The 26,825-nt window shown below is 42.4% G+C and overlaps 1 protein-coding gene and 1 long non-coding RNA gene across 2 annotated transcripts in view; one reads left to right on the forward strand and one right to left on the reverse strand.

Moving 5' to 3' along the window:
- Nucleotides 1-251: 251 nt before the first annotated feature.
- LOC122558478 (11-beta-hydroxysteroid dehydrogenase type 2-like) overlaps nucleotides 252-26,825 on the reverse strand; it is a 74,018-nt gene continuing 47,444 nt past the window's right edge. Inside the window, exons 4-5 of the mRNA XM_043707106.2 lie at nucleotides 5,605-5,742; nucleotides 252-3,071 (exon numbers count right to left, since the gene is read on the reverse strand). Coding sequence (XP_043563041.2) covers nucleotides 2,719-3,071; nucleotides 5,605-5,742 — 491 coding nt within the window. The 3' untranslated portion in view covers nucleotides 252-2,718. The remainder of the gene's footprint in view (nucleotides 3,072-5,604; nucleotides 5,743-26,825) is intronic.
- Nucleotides 2,951-26,825, forward strand: part of LOC148147352 (uncharacterized) — a 41,403-nt gene continuing 17,528 nt past the window's right edge. The window contains exons 1-2 of the long non-coding RNA XR_015759971.1: nucleotides 2,951-3,088; nucleotides 5,652-5,783. This is a non-coding gene — a long non-coding RNA (uncharacterized LOC148147352). The remainder of the gene's footprint in view (nucleotides 3,089-5,651; nucleotides 5,784-26,825) is intronic.

Raw genomic sequence — 26,825 nt, forward strand, 5'->3', positions numbered from 1 at the left:
GTACAGGAGACGCACTGCATAAGAGATGTGGTTTTAATAGAGATAAGTGCAAGCTGTTGTCATGGGTGGTTTCTCCGTGCTGGTCCTCTTCTGACCAGTTACTGCAGTCTTCGATATAGCTTCACTGAGACAAGAAGAAAATAGTTGTGCTGCCAGGGCTTTCAGGGTGAGGCTCCATACCTTTCATTAACTATCAAACTGTCTATGTGCAACAATGCCTTGTAAAAGAACAGTTCACAAAGAGCTTGGAGGATTTTTTAAACATTTGTATTTAACTTTTGAATGGCTTTTTGATTTATTTTCCAAGACCAGACTTCTTTGATCTGTACATCTTCACATTATACAATAAAAGCACGATTATATTGCAGCCAAATTAATTCTAATCACTTATGTGCCTGGATATATTGAAGGTGGCAAATTCTCATAACTTTGTTTTCCCCAAGTTTGGCTGAAATTCATAACATAATACAAAATTAGTGCACAAGATTAGAAATGTTAGAAATCATTAATTTGCAAAGGGAAACCTTGACAAAAAAAAAAGGGGCCATGGTTACAATACAGGACAGTAAATCAACGCCAACAAAATACAGGAGAGAAATCAAATTTAATTCACATACAATATCCCTCGCAACTGTGTCAATAAGCATAATGAAATTGGATTCTGTGCTTTAGACTTTTCAGTCCCATTTCAACAGTTTTCCAACAGATCGGAATAATAAATTGTTCCCACAGCAGAGTGCTAGCTGTCTGCAAGTCTCACAGTGAGATCCAATCTACTTTAAGAACAAAGACTCATAGGTTTCCAGCTATGCAGTTGCGATTGGAAATCATGTGCCTTAAGGCACCAAAAGATCTGAAAGTGCCTTGCTGGAACTTACCTGGTTCCCCCAAAGATTCAGTTCAAGCCCCACCATCAGTTTTCTTCAGGCATCCAACCGCTTGGGTTCCCAAAAATTAGCTGATGGGAGAAAGTAGCGCAAAGCCTGGGATGATCCTGTCCAAACACACTACTGTGCAGTTACTTCTGGTACAAAGAGAAAGTGAGGGCTGCAGATCAGAATCAAAACGTGTGTCGCTGGAAAAGCACAATAGGTAAGGCAGCATCCGAGGAGCAGGAGAGTTGACGTTTCAAGCAGAACCTCTTCATCTGGAATGTGATTTCCTGATGAAGAGCTTATCCTTACATCAACTCTCCTGCTCCTCAGATGCTGCCTGACTCGATGTGCTTTTCCAGCCTCTCAGTTTTTGACCCTATAACCCAATCATAACTTCAGGAATCCCAGATAATCTTAATCCCAGACGTCAGATATCTAACATAAAAGGGTCAATACATAGAGTCAGAGATGTACAGTATGGAAACATACCCTTCAGTCCAACCCGTCCATGCTGACCAGATATCCCAACCCAATCTAATCCCACCTGCCAGTACCTGGCCCATATCCCTCAAAACCCTTCCTATATACCCATCCAGATGCCTTGTAAATGTTGCAATTGTACTAGCCTCCACCACTTCCTCTGGCAGCTCATTCCATACACGTACCACCCTCTTCGTGAAAAAGTTGCCCCTTAGGTAACTTTTATATCTTTTACCCTCTCACCCTAAACCTATGCCCTCTAGTTGTGGACTTCCCCAACCCAGGGAAAAGACTTGGTCTATTTATCCTATCCATGTCCCTCATGATTTTATAAACCTCTATAAAGGTCACCCCTCAGCCCAAGCCTACTCAACCTCTCCCTATAGCTCAAATCCTCCAACCCTGGCAACATTCTTGTAAGTCTTTTCTGAACCCTTTCAAGTTTCACAACATCTTTCCGATAGGAAGGAGACCAGAACTGCACGCAATATTCGAACAGTGGCATAACCAATGTCCTGTACAGCCACAACATGACTGCCAACTCCTGTAGACAATACTCTGACCCATAAAGGAAAGCTTACCAAACACCTTCTTCACTATCCTGTCTACCTGCGACTCCACTTTCAAGGAGCTATGAGCCTGCACTCCAAGGTCTCTTTGTTCAGCAACACTCCCTAGGACCTTACGATTAAGAGTATAAGTCCTGCTAAGATTTGCTTTCCCAAAATGCAGCACCTCACATTTATCGGAATTAAACTCCATCTGCCACTTCTTCACTGTTTGATCAGATGGGTGGAGAAGAACATTTAATACATATCTTTGCCTTCGATGCATGTGGAGCTGGAAACGTACAGCAGCTCAGACAGCATCCGAGGAGCAGGAAAGTCATTTTTCGTCAGACAAAGGTTAAAGGTTATCGGCTTGAAATGTTGACTTTCTTGTATCTTGTATGTTATCTGACATGCTATGCTTTTCCAGCTCCACATGTATTGACTCTGGCTTCCAGCATCTGCAGTCCTTATTGCCTCCTACATAAAGGGACTCTATTTGATTTTCCTTTTTACTCTATCTAGAAATGAGGCATTCTACAAAAACAGTGAAGAAGAACATTCATTACATATCTTTGCCTTTGCTACTTCGTTACCATATCCATTTCATCAGCCACAGAATTAGTATTAATGTCCACAAATTGCTTTAAATGAGGCATCATTATTCACTGCTAACACATCAATTTACTTTCCAGGTACAATGTTCAGCTCAACAACAAACTAACTTACTCAATGTGGCCAGCAAAATTACTGATTGAAAACTTAATAATTTGAAAGCATTACATATAAAGCACAAGCCTCAAGCATTTAGAGTTTCATTGGCTGTTGTTAACCTTTCTTGCACCTTTTGGTGAAAGTCTATGAGCAATGAAAACTTGATTAAGAACAGTATCAGTGACCAAAGAAGGCAGGAAGTAGTAGAGAACTTTTAACACATCAATCACAAACTCAGTGGTGTATCTCGGCTTTGGGTATTGTGCTAACAAAGCCGTGACAATTGTGTCAATAACTGGGCCAACGTGCTGTCGGAAAAGTGGACCTATTGACGTGATCCTTCGCTGAATTTCATCAACATATTCTTCTCCATAATCGTGAAGGAGTTCTGGAGAGAGGCCTTCCATAAGTTTTTGATGTTGTTGCACCCAGAAGTTGACATTCCCAACTTGTGCTTTAAATACAAAAAAGGTAAAAGACTATTTGCATTCTCTTATTTATTCACCTTCTCTGATTTCGGTTAATAACCGAGTCCCAGGACTTTACATACTATAACTTTGTTGAATTCTTTTTTACAAAGTACTGAGCAAATTTGTAATATTTGTAGCCTAAGCAAATAGGCTGCCTTATTATTCTCAGAGTCAATTTTCCTTCAGATTTTCAAGCTTTTGGATTGATTTCTATACAATGTGATAAAAATGAGATAAAGGGTTGATCTCTTGCTAATGACCATCAATGGCTCACTTTGCACAGTCCACTTCAAACTGCTCATTATCAACCCTCAAATAACCTAACTTTGACCATACATATTATCATAGAATCCCTTACAATGTGGAAAGAGGCCATTTGCCCACTGAGCCTGCACCAGCCTTCTGAAGACCATCCCATCCCTGTAACCCCACATTTTCCATGGCTAACTCACCTAACCTACATATCGCTAGACACTATGGGTAATTTAGCCATCCACCTAACTTGTGCATCTTTGGACTGTGGGAGGAAACCAGAGCACCTGGAGGAAACTCGCACAGACAGGGGGAGAATGTCTGTGGGAAGTTTGCACAGTCACCCAAGGCTGGAATTGAACCTGGGTGCCTGGTGCTGTGAGACAGCAGTGCTAACCACTAAGCTACGGTGCCATCCAAGTTTTTTGAGCATGTTCTAACCAGTTTCATGCCACTTGTCCCAAAATTCAATTTTCAAATTCTTTCAATTTACATTGTTCCCTGCAAAAAACCATTAAAGACATTACAGTCATTCTTTATAATTGTGGCTTACTCAGCTTCTTTGCAATGTTCAATGTGGCTGATAACTCCATTGTCAACTTTCATACCTTCTCCATGTTCTACCTTTGTGGGACTGTTGTTACTTGATTCCATTCCTACCTTTCCCAACATAGCTATTACACTGCAACAATAGTTATTCCGATAGTTCAGTCTCTGCAGTAACAGAGATTCTGTCCATCACTCCTTTGTCTCACTTGCACTTTGCATTTAGCTACAGAGTCAGTTTGTGCATTCATGCTGACAACGCCAATGTTTGCATCCCCACTACCACTCATACCCCTATCACCACACCTTTTTGTCGTTTAACTGCTTATCTGCCTTCAAGTCACAAATGAGTCAGAAAGAAGTTTCCTCCAACAACAATTTCAATTAGTATAGTACTTTTTTGTCATTAAGCATTTCAAGGCTCTTCCCAGCCACAGAGGCAATATTAGGACAGAGGTGATATAGGTTTTAAGGAGCACCTTACAAGAAGAAAGAGGTAGCTGTCAAAAGAAATGTAAGAAGGAATTGCAGAGCCAATGGCCAAGGCAGCCAAAGAGCCAATCACCATTTTTTGATTATATTCATTTGTGGGATGTGGATGTCACTGACTGGCCTGTCCCTAGTTGCCCTTGTGAAGGGGATGGTGAGCAGCCTTCTTGGGTTGCTGAGGGTTGATCCACAATGCCATTAGGGAGGGAATTTCAGGCTTTTGACCCAGCGATATTGAAGGAACGGTGGTGAGTGGCTTGGAGGGAAACTTGAAGGTGATGGTGTTCCCGTATATCTGCTGCTCAGTCGTTTTCGATGCAAGTGGTCATGGGTTTGGAAGGTGCTGTCTGAGGATCTTTGTTATGAACAGTCTGGAATATTATCAAGCAGTTGTTCAGGGGAAGGATGGAATCAATAGCTAGAGAAGTGAGATTGGAGTGTATGCATAACAACAATGGCTTCACATTTACAAACATTTAATTGGTCAAAATATCTCTAATGATCAGGAAAACTCTACCATTTTATTTAACTCCAGCCAAAAACTCTACCTTCTTGCCTGATACATGATACTTCAACATCTTGCTGAAAAGGTGTTTCAAGTTCCATTCTACACAAACACCCTGACTACTATTAATATCTATTTGCCCATCACTGTCACATCAACTGAGTTCCAGTCCTCCTAGGAATCCCCTCTGCTCCCCCACCTTCACTGGTTTACAACTTTCAACCTCCTGGATGCCTGTCTGCTGCCAGTGCCTCATAGCTCTTCAGCTAATTATCTTATTAACATCCTCGTCTGGAGCATGCTTTTTACAAACCAGGCAATGCCCATTCGTTCCTCGGTGAAGTACATTGGGCGGCACGGTGGTTAGCACTGCTGCCTCACAGCACCAGAGACCCGGGTTCAATTCCCACCTCAGGCGACTGACTGTGTGGAGTTTGCACATTCTCCCATTGTCTGCGTGGGTTTCCTCCAGTTTCCTCCCACAGTCCAAAAATGTGCAGGTTCGGTGAATTGGCCATGCTAAATTGCCCAAAGTGTTAGATGAAGGGGTAAATGTAGGGGAATGGGTCTGGGTGAGTTGCGCTTTGGTGGGTCGGTGTGGACTTGAAGGGCCTGTTTCCACACAGTAAGTAATCTGAAAAAAACCTATCTTGTTCTAAATACATTACCAATGCAAGTTGTTGTTAGGTGCATTAATTGTTCTAACTAAATGCAAAGTATTTTACCGGTTTTGGTAGCACCAGGTTGGATAATGGATATGTTTACTCCCCAGGGTTTCATCTCTTGACGCAAAATGTCCGAAAAAAACTCAAGTGCTGCTTTGGATGCTCCATATGCTGACATGCCTCCAAGTGGTAGTTCCCCTGTGAACCAAAATCAGTCAAGAGATCAGTCAGAATGCAAGGCAAGAATGCTTCTGCTGTGTCAACTGATGAATGGCAAGCGAAAGGATGATCTAGAACATAGAACAATACAGCACAGAACAGGCCCTTCGGCCCACGATGTTGTGCCGAACATTTGTCCTAGCATAAGCACCCATCCATGTACCTATCCAATTGCCGCTTAAAGGTCACCAAAGATTCTGACTCTACACTTCCACAGGCAGCGCATTCCATGCCCCCACCACTCTCTGGGTAAAAAACCCACCCCTGACATCTCCCCTATACCTTCCACCCTTCACCTTAAATTTATGTCCCCTTGTAACACTCTGTTGTACCCGGGGAAAAAGTTTCTGACTGTCTACTCTATCTATTCCTCTGATCATCTTATAAACCTCTTTCAAGTCACCCCTCATCCTTCGCCGTTCCAATGAGAAAAGGTCGAGAACTCTCAACCTATCCTCGTACGACCTATTCTCCATTCCAGGCAACATCCTGGTAAATCTTCTCTGCACCCTCTCCAAAGCTTCCACATCTTTTCTAAAGTGAGGCGACCAGAACTGCACACAGTACTCCAAATGTGGCCTAACCAAAGTCCTGTACAGTTGCAACATCACTTCACGACTCTTGAATTCAATCCCTCTGCTAATGAACGCTAATACACCATAGGCCTTCTTACAAGCTCTATCCACCTGAGTGGCAACTTTCAAAGACCTATGAACATAGACCCCAAGATCCCTCTGTTCCTCCACCTTACTAAGAACCCTACCGTTAACCCTGTATTCCACATTCTTATTTGTCTTTCCAAAATGTACAACCTCACACTTGGCAGGGTTGAACTCCATCTGCCACTCCTCAGCCCAGCTCATATCCAAGTCCCTTTGCAGCCGACAACAGCCCTCCTCACTATCCACAACTCCACCAATCTTCGTATCATCTGCAAATTTACTGACCCACCCTTCGACTCCCTCATCCAAGTCATTAATAAAAATTACGAACAGCAGAGGACCCAGAACTGATCCCTGCGGAACTCCACTTGTAACTGGGCTCCAGGCTGAATATTTACCATCTACCACCACTCTCTGACTTCGACCAGTTAGCCAATTTTCTATCCAATTGGTCAAATTTCCCTCTATCCCATGCCTCCTGACTTTCTGCATAAGCCTACCATGGGGAACCTTATCAAATGCCTTACTAAAGTCCATGTATACTACATCCACTGCTCTACCCTCATCCACATGCTTGGTCACCTCCTCAAAGAATTCAAATCAGACTTGTAAGGCAAGACCTACCCTTCATAAATCCGTGCTGGCTGTCCCTAATCAAGCAGTGCCTTTCCAGATTCTCATAAATCCTATCCCTCAGTACCCTTTCCATTACTTTACCTACCACCGAAATAAGATTAATAGGCCTGTAATTCCCGGGGTTATCCCTATTCCTTTTTTGAACAGGGGCACAACACTCGCCACTCTCCAGTCCCCTGGTACCACCCCCGTTGACAGTGAAGATGAAAAGATCATTGCCAACGGTACTGCAATTTCCTCTCTTGCTTCCCAGATAATCCTAGGATATATCCCATCAGGCCCGGGGGACTTGTCTATCCTCAAGTTGTTCAAAATGTCCAACACATCTTGCTTCCTAACATGTATCTCCTCTAGCTTACTAGTCCGTTTCACACACTCCTCTTCAACAATACGGTTCCTCTCATTCATAAATACTGAAGAAAAGTACTCATTCAAGACCTCTCCTATCTCTTCCAACTCAATACACAGTCTCCCACTACTGTCCTTGATCGGACCTACCCTCATTCTCGTCATTCTCATGTTTCTCACATACGCATAAAATGCCTTTGGGTTATCCTTGATCCTATCCGCCAGAGATTTTTCATGCCCTCTTGGCTCTCCTAATCCCTTTCTTCAGGTCCCTTCTGGTTATCCTGTAACCCTCCACTGCTCTGTCTGAACCTTGTTTCCTCAACCTTATGCAAGCCTCCTTCTTCCTCTTTACAAGACATTCAACCTCCCTCGTCAACCAAGGTTCCCTCACACGACCATTTCTTTCCTGCCTGACCGGTACATACATATCAAGGACACATCGTATCTGTTCCTTGAAAAAGTTCCACATTTCCACAACATCCTATGCTCCCAACTTATGCTCCTCAGATCCTGTCTTACAGCATCGTAATTACCCTTCCCCCAATTGTAAAACCTACCCTGTTTCACGCACCTATCTCTCTCCATAACCAAGGTGAAAGTCACAGAATTGTGGTCACCATCACCAAAATGTTCACCCACTAACAAGCCCATCACTTGTCCCGGTTCATTACCGAGTATCAAATCCAATATGGCCTCCCCTCTGGTCGGACAATCTACATACTGTGTTAGAAAAGCTTCCTGGACACACTGCACAAACACCGCCCCATCCAATCTACTTGATCTAAAGAGCTTCCAATCAATATTTGGGAAGTTGAAATCGCCCGTGACTACCCTGTGGCTTCTGCACCTTTCCAAAATCTGTTTCCCAATCTGTTTCTCCACATCTCTGCTGCTATTGGGGGGCCTATAGTAAACACCCAACAAGGTGACTGCACCTTTCCTATTTCTGACTTTAGCCCATACTACCTCTGAAGGCAGATCCCCCTTGAATGCCTTTCTGCAGCTGTTATACCATTTCTAATTAGCAACGCCACCCCCCCCCCCCCCTTTTTTACCACCCTCCCTAATCCTACTGAAACATCTGTAACCAGGAACCTCCAATAACCATTCCTGTCCCTCTTCTATCCATGTTTCCGTGATGGCCACAACATCGTAGTCCCAGGTACCTATCCACGCCTTAAGTTCGCCGACCTTATTTCTGATACTCCTTGCGTTGAAGTATATGCACTTGAACCCATCTCTGTGTCCGCAAGCATTCCCTGTCAGTGCTACCTTCTTCAAAGCCTCCCTACATTCTTGGACATCCTGACAAACAGCTAGCCGACTTGCTGGACTACAAGTCCGGATCCCATCCCCCTGCCAAATTAGTTTAAACCCCCCCGAAGAGTGCTAGCAAATCTACCTCCCAGGATATTGGTGCCCTTCTGGTTCAGGTGCAACCCGTCCTGCTTGTACAGGTCCCACCTTCCCCAGAATGCAGTCCAATTGTCCAAATAACTGAAGCCCTCCCTCCTACACCATCCTTGCAGCCACGTGTTCAACTGCACTCTCTCCCTATTCCTTGCCTCACTGTCACGTGGCACCGGCAACAACCCAGAGATGACGACTCTGTCTGTCCTAGCTTTCAGCTTCCAGCCTAACTCCGAGCTCTTGAATGACCTCCCCACCTCTCTTCCTACCTATGTCGTTGGTGCCAACGTGCACCATGACTTCTGGCTGCACACCCTCCCCCTTAAGGATTCTGAAGACACGGTCCGAGACGTCTCGGACCCTGGCACCCGGGAGGCAACAAACCATCCGAGAGTTTCGCCCATGCCCACAGAATCGCCTGTCCGTCCCTCTAACTAGAGAGTCTCCTATAACTAGCGCTCTCCTCCTCTCCCCCTTTCCCTTCTGAGTCTCAGAGCCAGATCTATGATCCAATTAATTAAGTCAGAGAGATAATTACACAAAATTAAAATTAAGATGGTATGGGAGACAAACCAAATGGCTGGAATAACATGATAGATATAAGAGTTGCATGCCAAGGATCTAACCAAAGTAACAAGTAATCCAAAACTGTACAAACTAATTAAGGTAGAGAGATCATAACAAGTTATCAAGGTGGCGTCAAAGCAGAACACAAGATTTTGCAAACACAGAAGAGAGTATGGTGAGGTTACATGTAGAGCAATATGAACCCAAGATCACAATTAAGGTGTCTTCACGGGTACGGAACTTGGCTATTGGTTTCTGCTCAGTGATTCTGTATTGTGTACCTTGAAGGCTACCTTGGAGAACGCTTACCTGAAGATCAGAAGCTGAATGCTCTCGACTGCTGAAGTGTTCCCTGACCGGAAGGAACATTCCTGCCTGGCAATTGTTGCATGGTATCCATTCATCTGTTGCCATAGCATCTGCTTGGTCTCACCAGTACCCCACGCCTCAGGGTATCTTTGCCTGCGGCATATGAGGTAGACAACGCTGACCGAATCCCATGAGTACCGGCCGTGTATGTGGTGGATAGTATTTGTGGCAGTAGTATTTGTGTCGATGATCTGACATGTCTTGCACAGGCTGCCCAGGACAGGGTGTGAGGTGTTCTGGTCAAATGTTGTCCTGAAGGCTAGGTAGCTTGCTGCAAATGACGGTCTGTTTGTGGTTTGGCAGTTGTTTGAAGGTAAGAAGTGGAAGTGTGGGGATGACCTTAGAGAGATGTTCATCATCATCGATGACATGTTGAAGGCTGCGAAGAATATGGCGTAGTTTCTCTGCTGTGGGGGGCTGTATTGGATGACAAAGGGTAGTGTATTGGTCGTGTCCTGTGTCTGTTTTTGGAGGTGGTCAATTATGTTTTTCGCTGTGGCATGTCAGAACTGGTGATCGACGAGTTCAGCATTGTATCCCGTACTTATAAAGGGCAAATTTCAGCATCTTTAGGTGTCTGTTGGGTTCCTCCTCATCTGAGCAGATCCTGTGTATGCCCAGGACTTGTCCCATTGGAGTAGCTTCTTTAACATATTTGGGGTGGAAGCTAGAGAAATGCAGCATCGTGAGGTTATCTGTGGGCTTGGGGTAGAGTGAGGTACTGAGGTGTCTGTCCTTGATGGAGATGCGCGTATCCAAGAATGAGATTGATTTTGAGGAGTAACCCTTGGTAAGTCTGATGGTGGGATGAAACTTGTTGATATCATAGTGTAGTATTTTAGTGATTCCTTACCATGAGTCCAAAGGAAGAAAATGTTGTCAATGTATCTGGTGTAGAGCGGTTCAAATCCCACTCTTAGGCTGGATAACAAAAATTAAAGTGGACAGTGCAGTGCAGTATGGAGTGCTGCACTGGCTGAGGTACTGTCTTTCAGACTTTGCACCATTGGCCTGCTAGTGCGTACATTAAAGACTTGCACAGAAGGAGAGAAGAGAAGTTATCCCTGATGTCGTGGTCTACGTTTACCTCTCAGTCAACACCACACAGTATCTGGTTATTTCCACACAGCTGTTTGTGGGAACTTTTACAGGTGGCTGCCTCCTTTCCTACATTACAGGGATAACTACACTTCAAAGAACACATTGGGAGATCTGGTGGTTGTGAAGAGCACTGTACAAGTCTTAAGTTTATTTGTCTTTTCATTAATGTAAGAGCACACACACACACACACACACACACACACACACAGGACTGTCTGAGCAGGATAAGCACAAACTCTCTACTGTAAAGTCTGGCAGTGTATGGTCTCAGCTCCCCACTAGTGTCACACCTAATCTATATTTTCATCCCACAAGTCTCGCTGCTGTAGTATCATCAATTGGTCTCCTTGACCTGATGCAAAGTCCAACTTGCACAAAACAGCACTGGTTCACATCTCCTTGTCAACCTCAATTGGCATTCAGTCTTTCAGAGAAAATTCCATACCCCGTACTAAAATCTTATCCTGGTCATACCCAACACTTGAATAGCAGCCTCCCTAGTCCTTTTGACTTTGCTCATCATGCCATGTTCTTCTGTTTCTGGTCGATGTTGCTTCCATCCTTTCTAGAAATAGGATATAGGATTACATTTGATGAAGAAAGAGGCCATTTAGCCCAACTGATCTGTATTGATATAGCCCCACATGAGTTACTTTCAACTCTATTTCATCTAATTCGAGCTGCATATCCTTCCACTCCTCTCTCTGTTATACTCATTTCTATTTCCTTTAAATACCTCAAAATATATAACCAACTATCCAAAATTCTCTCCTTAAATATCTTCATCATTCCACTACATCATGCATGCCTTGATTAAAATTTGCATTGATTACCAGAGTAGGTAAAAGGGAGATATCACATCAACAAATTCAGCAGCAGTCCATGAGAAAATATCCTAAAAGAGAGAATAGCAGTTTTTGCTTGCACACTGGGACTGGTTAATTGAACTGCAATAGTGAGTGATAACCCTGTGTGTTCCTTTACAAGGTGCATGGAATTCTAAAATTGTTTCAGAAAGCAGTTATTTAATGGAACCTTTCATTTAATATACAAAAGTGCACTTGCAGTGCAGATGTGAATTTGGATGGATTGCTTGTGTGAGCACATATTGCTCATCTGAAAGTACTGATAAGTTTTCAAGAACATTAAGTGACCATGTTCAGCAGCCAGGGTTGCAAATAGATCACTTTAATATGCAAAATATTTCAGTTATCTGAAAAAAAAGAATTGGATCATCACTTGCATGTTCTAGAGCCCAAAGGTCATATGCAACTTTGCATAGCTAAATATTGACAATTTAAAAGGCTCTTAGCAAGGTGATTCTAAATAGCACTCAGAGTTCAAACTTGAATGAGTTCCTGTGTTTTGAACTTGTAAAAATACAATTTGTACTCAATGTTGCAAGGTACTTGGAGACAAGAGATAGTATGGGTAATATAGTCCAAATGAATAAATTCGATACATTTTGGAGTGCAGCTAATCACAGAAGCAGATAACCTTTGCTAAATATTTACTTAAACAATGCAACATAAGATTTCCAGTTGAGAGATTTTTCTCTGAGCTAACAAGAGGTGTGATTGTTCAAGGGCAGGATAATAACCCCTAATGTGAATGGGCCATGTGGGGATTAAAATGTAGCTCTTCTATAGTGGAATGAAGGTTTCAGGAGTGGTGGATGAATGTGGCATGTGAGCACCTTGTATTACTCCCTAAGGTACCATGCCACATTATCACATCCTCAAAGGCTAAGTTTTAAAGAGTGTTTTAAAGGGAGAGAGAGAGAGAGAGAGAGAGAGAGAGAGAGAGAAGTGAAGATGTTAAAAAGAGAGTGCTCCAAAATTTAGGGTCTAGGTAGCTGAAGGGATGACCACCAATGGAGAAATTGTTACAAATCAGGAATGGACAAGGAGCCAGAATTGGAGACCTGAGGGAAAGGGGAGATGGGAGCTAGCAGAATGTATGTAATAGGATCGAAAGGTTATGGTGAAAGGAAAAGGGCAAGGCTGTAAAGGATTTGAAAAGAAGGTTGAGAACTTTAAATTCTGAGATTTGTTGAACTAAACGTGAATGTTGGTCAGACAGTACTCAGATCATTTCTCAATAGGCTTCATGTATGTTTGGAATATGTTGACTGGCAACTCATCCAGCACGTTCAACATTCACTTCCATCACTGCTGACACTCAGTAGCAGTCGTGTTTACTGTCTACAAGATGCACTGCAGAAATTCATCTAAGCCATTGATCTGTATTACCTAGAAGAATAATGGCAGTAGATTCACAGGAATACCACCACCTAAAAAGGTCCCCTCCAGATCACACACGATCTGACTTGGAACTATATCACATGGTCAAAATAGGGGAACTCCCTCCCTAACAGCCTGGAGGGTAAACTTACAGTACATGGACTGCAGGTGATTTAAGAATGATTTGGAGGTGCCAGTGTTGGACTGGGGTGTACAAAGTTAAAAATCACACAACGCCAGGTTATAGTCCAACAGGTTTATTTGGAAGTACTAGCTTTCAGAGTGCTGCTCCTTCATCAGGTGGTTGTGGTGTATAGGATCTTAGACTGTTGGACTATAACCTGGTGTTGTGAGGTCTCGAACTGAGATTTAAGAAGGCAGCTCATCAGCACCCTCTCCAGGGCAATTAGGGAAGGATAATAAATGCTAGCCCAGCCAGTGACTCCCACATCCTATCAAGAAATGAAACAAACAAAATGTGGGTGGCTGAGCACCTCAAACATTCAAAACTCGATTCAATTCTCTGGACTCTAAAAGAAATCCATGGCTTTCCATGCCCCTTCTCTCAGCTGCAATGCCTTGGACTCTTCGTCCTAATATCCAGCTTACAACATGGAGCATTCTGTCAAGTCCTTCGTGACTGCCTACTATTACACAACTTTTGCTGTCGACCCATTGACTATTGTACCATTCCTAATGGCTTCAGGTGGAAATCTGAATTGAAAAAACAAAATACTTTAGTGGATCTATGCCAATTAGTACACTCACCCCAATACTGTTGAAAATATCACAGTTCCAGTAAACCAATTTGGTAACAACTTGAATATGACAGATTCAGCTTTTGGCAGATTAATTCTGCTAACACACTGATTCCAGTGGCTGAAACTAGAGTTGGTATCACTTGAGCAAATCTCATCTTGTGGTCACAAAGGTAGACAGTATAGACATAGAATAAAGTAGAGGCTGAATTTGGAAACCAGAATTGCAAGAGGCTTCAAGTAGTGAAATAACAAAACTGTTCAATGCAGTCATTAGATGGAAAACAAATCTGAGACTGGCCCCATCAAACAAGTTTACAGACAGGGACTCCAGCCATCTCAGGGTGAACAGTGCCATCCCTGATGAATTATCTTGAGTTACCTTATGATCCATATTTCGGGTAGGTTCTGGTGGTCTAGAAGAAGCCTCAGTGACACCATTCTTGTTTCTGAAACAGGACATTGTGGATTTAAATACCACTCTGGAGACTTAAGCACATGAACGGAGTCTTACTGTACTGTGCAATACTGAGGGAATATTGCTCCAGAGGTGCCAATTTCCAACTGAAGCTCGAACAGCTATCTCACGTGCATATAAAAGATGTCAGGACACTCTTTTTAAGAAGAATTCAGCATGAGATTCTCCCCAGTATACCTCAACCACATTGTTGATTTGATTTATTATTGTCACATGTACCTAGGTGCAGTGAAAAGTTTGATTTTGCACGCAGTACAGGCAGATCATGCCGTACAAAAAGTGCATAAGGGTAATAGTTTGATCACAAATTAGCTACATTAAATAATTGGCTACACTTTAAAAATATTTCATAAAATACAGAACATGAAAGGTATTTATATAAATGCAAATTTTTAAAAAATGTGTCGATCTTTACAAAGATGATCATTTTCAGCCTTCACAGAGTCAAAGAGTCATACAGCACGGAAACAGACCTTTTGATCCAACCAGTCCATGCTGAACATAATTCCAAGCTAAACACTTTAGTCCCACCTGCCTGCCCTGGGCCCATATCCCTTCAAACCTTTCCTATTCATGTGCTTATCAAAATGTGTTTTAAACATTGCAATTGTACCCACATTCACTACTTCCTCAGGAAATTCATTCCACATGTGAACCACACTCTTGTGTAAAACATTTGTCCTTCCTATCTTTTTAAAATCTCTCTCCTCTCACCTTAAAAAAAGTGCCCCTAGTCTTGAAGGCCCCCATCCTAGATAACTACCATTAACTCTGTCTATACATCTCATTATTTATAAACTTCTATCAGGTCACGTCTCAACCTCCAATGCTCCAGTGAAAAAGTCCCAGCTTTTCTTTATAACAACTCTTCCATACCCAGCAACACCTGGTAAATCTCGTCTGAACTCTATCTAGCTTAATAGCTCTAGCTTAATCTTATAGCTGGGCGACCAGAACTGGACACAGTATTCCAGAAGACGCCTCACTGACGTTCTGTACAACCTCAACATGATTTTACAACTCTTATGCTCAAAAGAACTGAGCAATGAAGGTAAGCATGCCAAATGCCTTTTCAACCATTTGCGTCTATGACGCAAATGTCAAAGAACGGTATTCCTGCACCTCTAGGTCCCTCTGCTCTATAAGACTACCATTAACTGTATAATCTTTACCCGAATTTGTTGTACCAAAATGCAATACCTCGCATTTATCCAGATTGAGCTCCATCTGCCATTTTTCAACCCATTGACCTATTTGACTAAAGATCCCTTTGTAATCTTAGAAAATCTTCTTCACTGTCTACTATGCCACTAATGTTGGTGTTACGCAAAGTTATTAACCATGCCTTCTATATTCTCATCCAAAATCATTTATATAAATGACAAATAAAGCAGGACCCAGATTAGATCCCTGTGGAACACTGCTAGTGACAGACCTTAATCTGAAAAGCAACCCTCCACCACAAGTGTCTCCTGCCATTAAGCCAATTATGTATCCAATTGGCAAGCTCCCCCTGAATCCCATGTGACCTAACTTTACTAATTAGTCTACCATGCAGAGCCTGGTCATATGCTTTACTAAAATCCAAATAAACAATGCCTACTGCTCGGCCACCGTCAACATTTTTGGTAACTTCCTCAAAAAAAAAACTCAATCAAGTTTGAGAAAGATGATTTTCCTCACACAAAACCATGCTATTCTGAAAGAAGTTGTGCCTCTCCAAAATGTCCATATCTTTTATAATCGCCTCCAACAATTTACCCACAATGGAAGTCAGACTGACAGGTCTATAGTTTCCTGGTTTTTCCTTATAACCTTTCTTAAACAAAGGTATATTAGCCATCCTCCAGTCATCAGACAGTTACAGATAATGCAAATATTTCTGCAAGAGGTCTTGCAATTTCCTCCCTCATTTCTGGGGTACATTAGTTGAGATCCTGGACATTTGTCCAGGGCTATATTTCCAAGACCTCCCAACCTTCCTCTTCTGTAATGTGAATTGTTTTTAAAGCAAAGTTTATTTCTCTGCATTCTCTAGAATGTCTTTCTCCATAGTAAAACCTGACATGAAATATTAATTTATAGTGTCTCTTTTATCTCCTGGGGTTCAACATAAAGATGATCTCCTTGATCTTTAAGGAGCCCTACATTCTGTCTTGTTACCCTCCAAAGGCAATGATAACAAAAATGTGGCAGGCAACAATTGACAGAGATCCAGATATTATAAATACTATAAAATATAGTAGAAGATTAGATTGAAGTGGGAGGAAAGTTGATGTTGAGAACTTGAGAAGTTGGGAAAACTTCCAGCACAAAATGTCAGACAAGACAGTAGGATAAATGGTTATGATGCATTCATTTAACTTTCTCATTACACATCCCACCTAGCACCAGTCTTTCAGATGCTGCTCAGAGCTCAATTAAAACTGGCCACAAACTGCCATTACATATAGGTCGATAAGAAACAGAATTAGTGTAGGCTTAGAGCTTGGTTTTTTGAAATAAAAGAAACATTTGGTCATTTCTTGCCCAGCTTGATCTCCAACCTAGAGGTTTTTCAGATCGAAAGTTGCGTTCAATTTGACTTCTCATTTGCCTTCCAACTTTTCCAACCCCAGTCTTGACAATGTTCCAGCATAAAAAACTCTTGATCACTCAACTAGTTTACACAAGTATAAACAGAAGCAATGAATGTTGCAGGAAAATGTTAATACTATTAATGTGAAACAGTCTCCAAAAGTTCAACAGTGAGACAGATTTTCTTGTTCCAGAGACCACACACAGCCTTTCTGCAGCCGTGACTTTTAAGACCAAGAGATACAACAGTAGCAACACTAAATAAATTAACAGCACTTTTCAATCGTGACTTAATTGCCATTCTTTTATTCTTGCTGGGATAGTATCCACGAATTCATGACCTTAAACTGGTCACATGCTGTTGCTTGACATATTTCTATTCCTAAGCTAGCTCACCTCTGGGAAAAGCACAAGGAAGCAGGAACACATCCAGTGGACTGAGCCCTCACACTCCCCACATCCAAAGCTGCTGCCATAGATATTCTGCCCAACATTTCAGTCCTCTGGGTTTTTAGCTCTCTCCAGAGATGCTGCTGGATTGGCCAAGGGGTTCCAATATTTTCTGTTTTTATGTACAAAGTGTAACTTTTCCCCCGTGAGTAATGTCGACATTATGTTAGCCTTTCTAAATTGCTTTTTGTACGTGCTTGCTAGCTTTCACGATTTCCACATGCTCACCAACATTTCCTTCCTCCTCCCCATCTCATTTTTCACTCCACATTTGTCTGTCTTTCTTGGATCCAAAGTGAATGAGCTTACAGTTCCTCAAATTGCACTCCATTTGCCACAATTGTGCCTGCTCAGTTAATCCCTAAATTTCCTGCTACAGCTTCCTGCTCCCATCCGCATAATTTACTGTCTTGCAACTTACTGTCATCCACTAATCAGATAGTTAAATTTACCCATTCATTCAAATACATAATAATTCATAATAGAAAATGTCTCTGACAACAAGTCATACTGTAATTACAATCCTCTTGCCAAAATAGCAATAACAACAGTACATGGAGGCTGAGTGCATACTGCCCACATAATTGTTTCTTTGCTTCAGTGTAGGTATATGGTTGGCTCTTAGCACCAATGCACAATCCCATGGGAGGTAACCTAATTATTATTTTCTGTACAATATCAAGATACGGATGGTGTGAGCATACTTTACAAATGTTTCTACAATTGTTGGTCCTTGTGTAGTTAATTATATGCAACACTGGAAAAGGCAGTATGAAGAGACAAAACCACAGCGCTGGATGCCAAGTTTTAATGTTTTCAAGCAGGTGTTCTATATATTTTTGCAGTAATTACATTGGGGTCATGCATCGATATTGGTGAAAAATCCCTTCTTCCTTAGGCACAAACTTTTAATTATGTTGTAAATAAACTGGCTGTGTCAAACCAACCCATCTGTGCAACTACGTTGAGAGTTTTGAAACCTTAAATGATGCACTTCATTCATTTCAAGCCCAAAATGTTTTCTTTAACTTCCATCACAATGTGTTCTACAAGGATTCAGAACCAAAGTTTGTGAAAAGATTTGTAGCTCGGGTGCTCGTTGCTGTGGTTCTGTTTGCCGAGCTGGAAGTTTTTGTTGCAAACGTTTCGTCCCCTGTCTAGGTGACATCCTCAGTGCTTGGGAGCCTCCTGCGGTGGTGTTTCCTCCGGTGTTTATAGTGGCCTGGCCGGTATATTGGGTCCAGGTCTATGTGTTTGTTGATGGAGTTTGTGGATGAGTGCCATGCTTCTAGGAATTCCCTGGCTGTTCTTTGTTTCACTTGCCCTATAATGGTAGTGTTGTCCCAGTCAAATTCATGTTGCTTGTCGTCTGCGTGTGTGGCTACTAGGGATAGCTGGTCGTGTCGTTTTGTGGCTAGTTGATGTTCGTGGATGCGGATCGTTAGCTGTCTTCCTGTTTGTCCTATATAGTGTTTTGTGCAGTCCTTGCATGGGATTTTGTACACTACATTAGTTTTGCTCATGCTGGGTATCGGGTCCTTCGTTTTGGTGAGTTGTCTGAGAGTGGCTGTTGGTTTGTGTGCTGTTATAAGTCCTAGTGGTCGCAGTAGTCTGGCTGTCATTTCAGAGATGTTCTTGATATATGGTAGTGTGGCTAGTCCTTTGGGTTGCGGCATGTCCTCGTTCTGTTGTCTTTCCCTTAGGCATCTGTTGATGAAATTGCGAGGATATCCGTTTTTTGCGAATACCTTGTATAGGTGTTCCTCTTCCTCTTTTTGCAGTTCTGGTGTGCTGCAGAAGAGGAACACCTATACAAGGTATTCGCAAAAAACGGATATCCTCGCAATTTCATCAACAGATGCCTAAGGGAAAGACAACAGAACGAGGACATGCCGCAACCCAAAGGACTAGCCACACTACCATATATCAAGAACATCTCTGAAATGACAGCCAGACTACTGCGACCACTAGGACTTATAACAGCACACAAACCAACAGCCACTCTCAGACAACAACTCACCAAAACGAAGGACCCGATACCCAGCATGAGCAAAACTAATGTAGTGTACAAAATCCCATGCAAGGACTGCACAAAACACTATATAGGACAAACAGGAAGACAGCTAACGATCCGCATCCACGAACATCAACTAGCCACGAAACGACACGACCAGCTATCCCTAGTAGCCACACACGCAGACGACAAGCAACATGAATTTGACTGGGACAACACTACCATTATAGGGCAAGCGAAACAAAGAACAGCCAGGGAATTCCTAGAAGCATGGCACTCATCCACAAACTCCATCAACAAACACATAGACCTGGACCCAATATACCGGCCAGGCCACTATAAACACCGGAGGAAACACCACAGAAGCGCTTCGCAGGAGGCTCCCAAGCACTGAGGATGTCACCTAGACAGGGGATGAAACGTTTGCAACAAAAACTTCCAGCTCGGCAAACAGAACCACAGCATTCAGAACCATTTCCAGGAAGCAAGAGGTTTTTGGAAATATTATATACTACAGAGAGAATTGAAACAGAGGTGAGGTAAGATGAGGGAGCTGTATTATTGTTTGTAATCTGTTCCTCAAATACTTTAAACAGCTCGCCATTGCAGAAGTCATTTTTGGCACTTAACTTTACAACTAAAATTAAACTTCAATACAAATATTTAGCTGCTCACTGCAGAACAAGATAAAAACAGGCGAACTCAGCCAATTAGTCCAACTTAGATCAACCATCAAAAAAAAAGCTCAAGAGGGTAATTTCCTTCAAGGATTTGCCATGAAAATTCAATCCCTGACCCCCACAGACAGCTGCATTATGGATGATGTTTTGAAAAATCATTTCAAAGCTTTGGTTCAAACTGTTCTCACTCAAACATTTTGAGAATGAGAGAATATAGTTTTAACATAAACAGCAAAAGAAGTAGTCATGACATGAGAAAAATCCATTCCACAGTGGGTGGTTAGGATCAGATTTCAAAGGTCCTTGAGTATCAGTCACCCTTCCAATACTTCTCTTGTGGGTCTGAAGCTTAGACTACGTATGGCCTCTTCAAGCCCCTTGAGGAGTGTTGCTTGGGAGCATCAGGTGGGAGGACAGTTGAAGTAATATCAATGACCTTGAAGCAGTCAATAGCATCAGTATTAAGGCCATGATCATCAAAAATAACACCACTGAGCCGGTCACATGATTAGGATGCCTGCATACAGACTATCACAGCAAGTCATCTTCACCCAGCTCAAGGAAAGCACTCAATAACAGGAGGACAAAAGACACATTTCAAAAACTCTTGGACAATGCTATTTGGAAGAGGAAGTACAGGAAAGGAAGCGGAGAAAGGAATGCCAACAATCTCAAGGCCAAGGGCCAATCCCTCCTCCCGCAAACATTTGCCAAACATAGGATCTGGTTTGTGGCTCTGGGATCAGCTCATTTCGCACAGGAGGGTCCTCAGAATCCCTGACCAGTCCCTAGGTTTACCATCAAATTCATTAGCGAGTACTTACTGCCTCCAACAGTTAACACCTGGACTGCACTGCCTGACAATGTGGTGAAGGCAAGATCAATCACAGCATTCAAAAGAGAATTGTACAATAATCTGAAAAGAAAGAATGTGCAGGGTTACAAAGAGAAAAGTGGGGGAATAATATTAAAGTGAATTGCTCATTTGGAGAGCTGGTGCAGAGATGATGGGCTGAACAGCCTTCTTCTGAGCTGTAGCTATTATGCAATTCTGTAGTGAGGAATTTAATTCCCAATGCCATGTAATCTTTGCAGGAAGCCTTTCCCAATGTCAATCTTAATTTACCATATAGTGTACATCCCCTACGACTTTCTGTCCAACTTTAAAATGTAATATAACTAGTGCATTGCCAGTAAATTGGGTGACTCAAGGTGAAACTGACAGTTACAATATTGCCTGAGAATTAGCTTTGTGCATTTACTCATACATTGGGGTTAATATAATTGAGATCCAGCCAACAAGACAGTCCTGAAAAGTTACTTCCATTAAACTCTGTTTTCTATGGAGAATTCAAACAATATATAGAGCTCAGGATGTACCTGCCATTGTTGGCTGAGCAGGAGTCAACTTAGGAAAAGGATGTAGGAGACACAGAACAGAAGAATCCTCATCAGGTATCACTGGAACAAGTACACAACAGGATCAGCTAACGAATGTTGCAAAGGCAGGGCATGAGAAGCAAAATTTGCTTAATGCTATCTTGTCCACACAGGCATGCACAGTCAATTAGCCATCTTATATTGCAATGTAAAAAAGAGATACTTGGGGTGCTCAAGCGATAGATTGGTAAATCAGATAGAATATCAACATGCCCCAGAAAATATTGGCAGACTCTGCTGCAGTTTTACTGTAGACACAGGACTCAATTGGAGTTTGGTTAGCTGTCAGGCTGGAAATAAGAGTCATGATTTGGAGATGCCGGTGTTGGACTGGGGTGTACAAAGTTAAAAAATCACAACACCAGATTATAGTCCAACAGGTTTAATTGGAAGCACACTAGCTTTCGGAGCGATGCTCCTTCATCAAGTGATTGTGGAGGGCTCGATCGTAACACAGAATTTATAGCAAAAATTTGCAGTGTGATGTAACTGAAATTATGCATTGAAGAATTGATTGTCTGTTAAGCCTTTCATCTGTTAGAATACAGTGATAGTTTCACTTCTTTCATGTGTAAATCTCAAAACCCTTTTTTTTTTTTTTAAAAGTTGCATTCTCGGGTTAGCTGTTAACAATGGTGATAGCTGGACAATATGTTGAAGGTGTTAGCCCCCTGTGTTCTCTGTCAATGACCTGATGTTTAGATTGATTCTAATCTAAAAAGTGAGATAAGAGTTTTACATAAATTCATGCAGTTTTTGAGCTCAGGAGTTTTACATGAAATGTATGCAGTTTTTGAGCAAAGTACAATGTAACTCTGCAAGTACAAATTCACCACGCAAAATGTGTGTGTCTGTGGTGAGTGCAGAGTGTCTTAAGTCTGTGAGGGGGTGCATGTGGGAGTGTGTGTCTGTGTGTGTAGTGCAATAGTGATCACCTGTAATGGTGACATGAACCCAAGCTCCCGGTTGAGGCCCTCCCTAGGGGTACCGAACTTAGCTATCAGCCTCTGCTCGACCACTTTCCTCTGCTGCCTGTCCCGAAGTCCACCTTGGAGGATGGTCACCCGAAGGTCCAAGGCTGAATGTCCTGTACCATTGAAGTGTTCCCCAACTGGGAGGGAACCCTCCTGTCTGTTGATTGTTGTGCGGTGCCCATTCATCTGTTATCGTAGCCTTTGCTCGGTTTCCCCAATGTACTATGCCTCCGGGCATCCTTGCCTGCAATGTATAAGATAGACAACGTTGGCTGAGTCACATGAGTACCTGCCATGTACAAGGTGGGAGGTGTTCCCACACGTAATCGTGGTATCTATGTCCACAATCTGACATGTCTTGCAGCGTCCACCGTGACAGGGTTGTATGGAGTTGTCCTGAGAGCCGGGCAGTTTGCTACAAACTGATCTGTTTGAGGATTAGCAGTTGTTTAAAGGCAAGTAGTGGAGGTGTGGGGAAGGTCTTGGTGAGGTGCTCATCCTCATTGATAATGTGTTGCAGGTCACGAAGAACATGGCGTAATTTTTCAGCCCCTGGAAAGTACTGAACAACGAAGGGTACCCTGTCAGTTGCAGCAAGTGTCTGTCTCCTGGAGGAGGTCAGTATGGTTCCTTTCTGTGGCACGTCGGAACTGACAGTCGATGAGTTGAGCATCGTACTCCGTTCTTGTGAGGGCATCCTAGAGTACTTCATCCTTGAGAACCGTACTTCATCCTTGAGAATTGTAGCCCTAGGAAAGATACAATATTCCATTCAGCTGGACCCATTTTAGGTTTCAAGTGCTTTGAAACAGCCCAGTTGGCCGGGATGCATTTTCCAGAGCTACAAAGGGAGCTGAAAGGAAGGGATTTTATTTTAAGGAAAATGCATTTTTTGTGTGTAAAATGAATCTACACCCATTCTCTTTATGTTTTCCACTGATTCAATGATATTTGTTTTGTAGCCAGGAGCTGGTATTCTGACCATTATGGTTGATGGAACTGTTGGCTGCACTGGAATTTATGAGATACATCTGGAGTGTAACACCTCGTGAAAGTGTTATTAGCTTATTCATAGGCACCACTCCTATCGAACAAACCAATACTTAATTGACAAGAACAGAGCTGGCTCCCTTGTTAAAGGTTAATTCGAACTCTTGTGCATTCCTTTTCCCTATAGTCAATGCTCAAACAAACATTCAACTGATTAGGCCCAAAGCCTTGGAATGTTTTTCCTAAACCTCACAAACATTTTAGCTCTTCTGTACTCCGTGACCATTCTCCTTAAATGACCAAATATTGCCTGCTGTTTTGATACCTTGCTATGAACTGTTGTCTGATATCACTGCTGTGAAATGGCTTGAGGTATCTTATTACATCAAAAGCACTATATGAAGGCAGGATGTTGTCTTAGTCAAGATACTTCAGCAATATTGACAATAAGTTGATCAACTTGTGCCACTGCAAGTAGGTTGTCAATAAGATTTTGATAACAATTTAGAATTTACTTTGTTTGTGAATTGCCTGTTCCATTAGGGTACTGGTGAGTGACCTCTCCCCTCAAAGAGGTCTTGCAGTTTAAATAGTGACTAATTCTAATTCTCCAGTCAGACATGCTGGAAATTTTGGAGCCTGTGCATCATAACTGCAACAGCAGTCAAAGTAATTACACTGTCTAAACTAATCAGAATGGAACCAAATTCCCCTTGTGGGGAGAGTTTTGTTATCTGATTGAGCACTTTCATTGCCAATAGCCTGCTTAATTAAATGACATGGTCTAAAAAAAATGATACTTGTCCATACATCATTTGCCTTAGGTTTAAAAATAACAAAGTAGTAAAAACACTAAAAAGGTCATAATCAGGAGAGCAAGCTTTGATTTGACCCAGCTGTGGATACTATATAATTCTGAACATTTAGCAAACAGCCTCAATCACTTAGCAGCATACACCAAAAGGCAGAGGCAATTGTGAGTCGAAACCCACCAGACACGGTTGGACAAGAGATTAGTGGAAGGATTTTGCTTTTTGGTGTGGGACTCATTCATCAGGGTCAAATGTCGGTTACAACCTCAGACACAGTCATCCAGTACTCCTTTTCCCTTGACTGGCTAACTAGTAGCCAGAGTGAGAGTGTGGGATCTCATTACAGACACTGTCTGGGCTGTCTCAGCTGCAGAGACAGACTTAGTCCTCTCAATCAGCACTAAAGCAGCAGCACTCGCCCTCTTTCTCAGTATAAAATGTTTTAAAACATAAAAATACTGTCAGAAACAGGGCCACCATCATGGAGGCCCAGTCCTCTACAAGACAGCCTGCTAGTGTAGGCGGAGAGGGAAATAGAGTCCCTCAAAACCTCTCTGTCACTGAGCGGCACTCCAGTTGGTTGGTCTGGTGCAGGACATGACTCAGTGTCTGAAGGTTCTCATGGGTGCTTCCTCCGACACTAGAGCTTTTAAAGAACCTCAGTTGGCTACCAGACACCTCTGGATGGTCAACCCTCTTGCCCTCCCCATCATGGCTCCAGCATGTTAGTCAGTGGGACAAATTTCCACCAGTCAGAACCTGCGGTCAGCTAGTCACATTGGAAACTCTAGCACCCAGAAAAATCAGACCAGGACCTATGCTGGGAGCTGCAGTTGATAGGCTCAGCAATTGAAGGTTTGTGGACCAAAAAGGAAGATAAAAAACTTAAAACTTGTAAAAGCTAAGCTGCCTCCAATATGATCCCTTCTGAATTTAAACAGAAGAACTTCTGGCTGCACATGACTGAATGCTCACCGATGCCCGTTAGATCATTATCACAGGCAAATCAAATGAAAACACAGACAGATTACCATTAGTCCAGACTAATGAGACATTTCAAATCATTTCACAAGTAAACATATACTATCTTGGGAAAGTCACCAAGAGGAGTGAATAGCACTTTGTCATGTCTAAAGATCATATCACCCAATATAAAGTTGGGCTTAATGCTTCCAGATGTTTTCTCCATACATTCTGGTAAACGTTTTGCAGTCACAGACATTTTTCAGAGGTTTGGAAGCTTTCAAATGGGTATCGTCAGGATGGTTACAGACGATTTGAAAAGGATGTTGGAAGAGGAAGACATCCCGTGGGGTCATGATGCTATGCAGGGGGATCCACAGCAGCATAACAGAGGTGCCCAAGATAAATTTAGAGGATACAGAGATGCAAAGTCATAGAGGGAACAAGTTGCGGAAGGTGCTACGCATGTGAGAGTGTTATCTGAAGAGCAATGCTTTCACAAGTTCTGACTGGAATGGCGCTATCGATACCTGTAGCTTCCTTCTGGAGTTGTTCCCAAATGGATCAGGCACATTGGATTAGCCTGCCGCCATTGAAGTCACCACTGTTCCCAATTTCTTTTTCTCTGGTCTTTCCATTGTGTTATTAGGGATACAATATCTCAGTCACCTGCATGTAAATAGTCATGGCTGATTCACTGGGGCATTGAATTATTTCAATTGGCTCTGCAGTGACAATAGCCAGACTGAATTCACAACTCCGGCTGCCTTGCCAGTAGTAAAAAGGGTTCCATCAATCGCATAGATATACATTTCCAAGGACCATGCGATCAACCAGGTCTTGCCAATCGTAAGGAATTTAATTTGATCAACGTACAATTAGTGCGCACCTTCAAAGATTTATGTAGATGTGTGCCAGACTTGTTTCTGCTCTGACACCATAGCAGTCCCACATTTCAAACATTTATTTTCCTGGTAAAACAGTGAACAGCTGCCTCACTTGGGCTTTTCAAGCTGGATGATGTCGCTGGTGAGGAATTCCAGCAGTTTAAAACCATGAAAAGCCAAGAATGGGTTAATTGTGGTTACTAAAGGCACATCTTCTCTGACTAAACTGATTGAATTATTTGAAGCAATAGAGGGGTTAGAAAAGTAGTGTAGTAGGTGCTGTATACATAGGAACCTCAATTATCCGAGCGACACAGGCAGGGAGTACTTTGTTCGGCTAATCGAATGCCAGATAACAGTTCAGTCAAGCATTGGGACCTTGTGATCTCGTTTGGATAATTGAATGCCGGATAATTGAGGTTACTCTGTTTACATTTTTTTTAAAAAAGACATCTGTAGTGTATCTTTTCTGATTCTGTTAAAATAGTGCATCTTAAAAGGAGTGATGGGAACTTTGATATGTAATTGGCTAAGGGATAGGAGGTATGGAGCAGTTTAATGGATGCTTTACCGTCAAGACGGAAGGATTAATGGGACTCCATGGGGTCAGTATTTTCTTGATTTGTATGTAAATGTTCAGACTTCATATTGGGAGTATAATTTTGAAGTTTGTGAATGAGACAAAGGTATTGACGTAGGT

Source organism: Chiloscyllium plagiosum, unplaced genomic scaffold (genome assembly GCF_037043375.1).
Source record: "Chiloscyllium plagiosum isolate Xiang-an unplaced genomic scaffold, Cpla_swu_hap1 HiC_scaffold_17, whole genome shotgun sequence".
Taxonomy (NCBI): Eukaryota; Metazoa; Chordata; class Chondrichthyes; order Orectolobiformes; family Hemiscylliidae; genus Chiloscyllium; species Chiloscyllium plagiosum.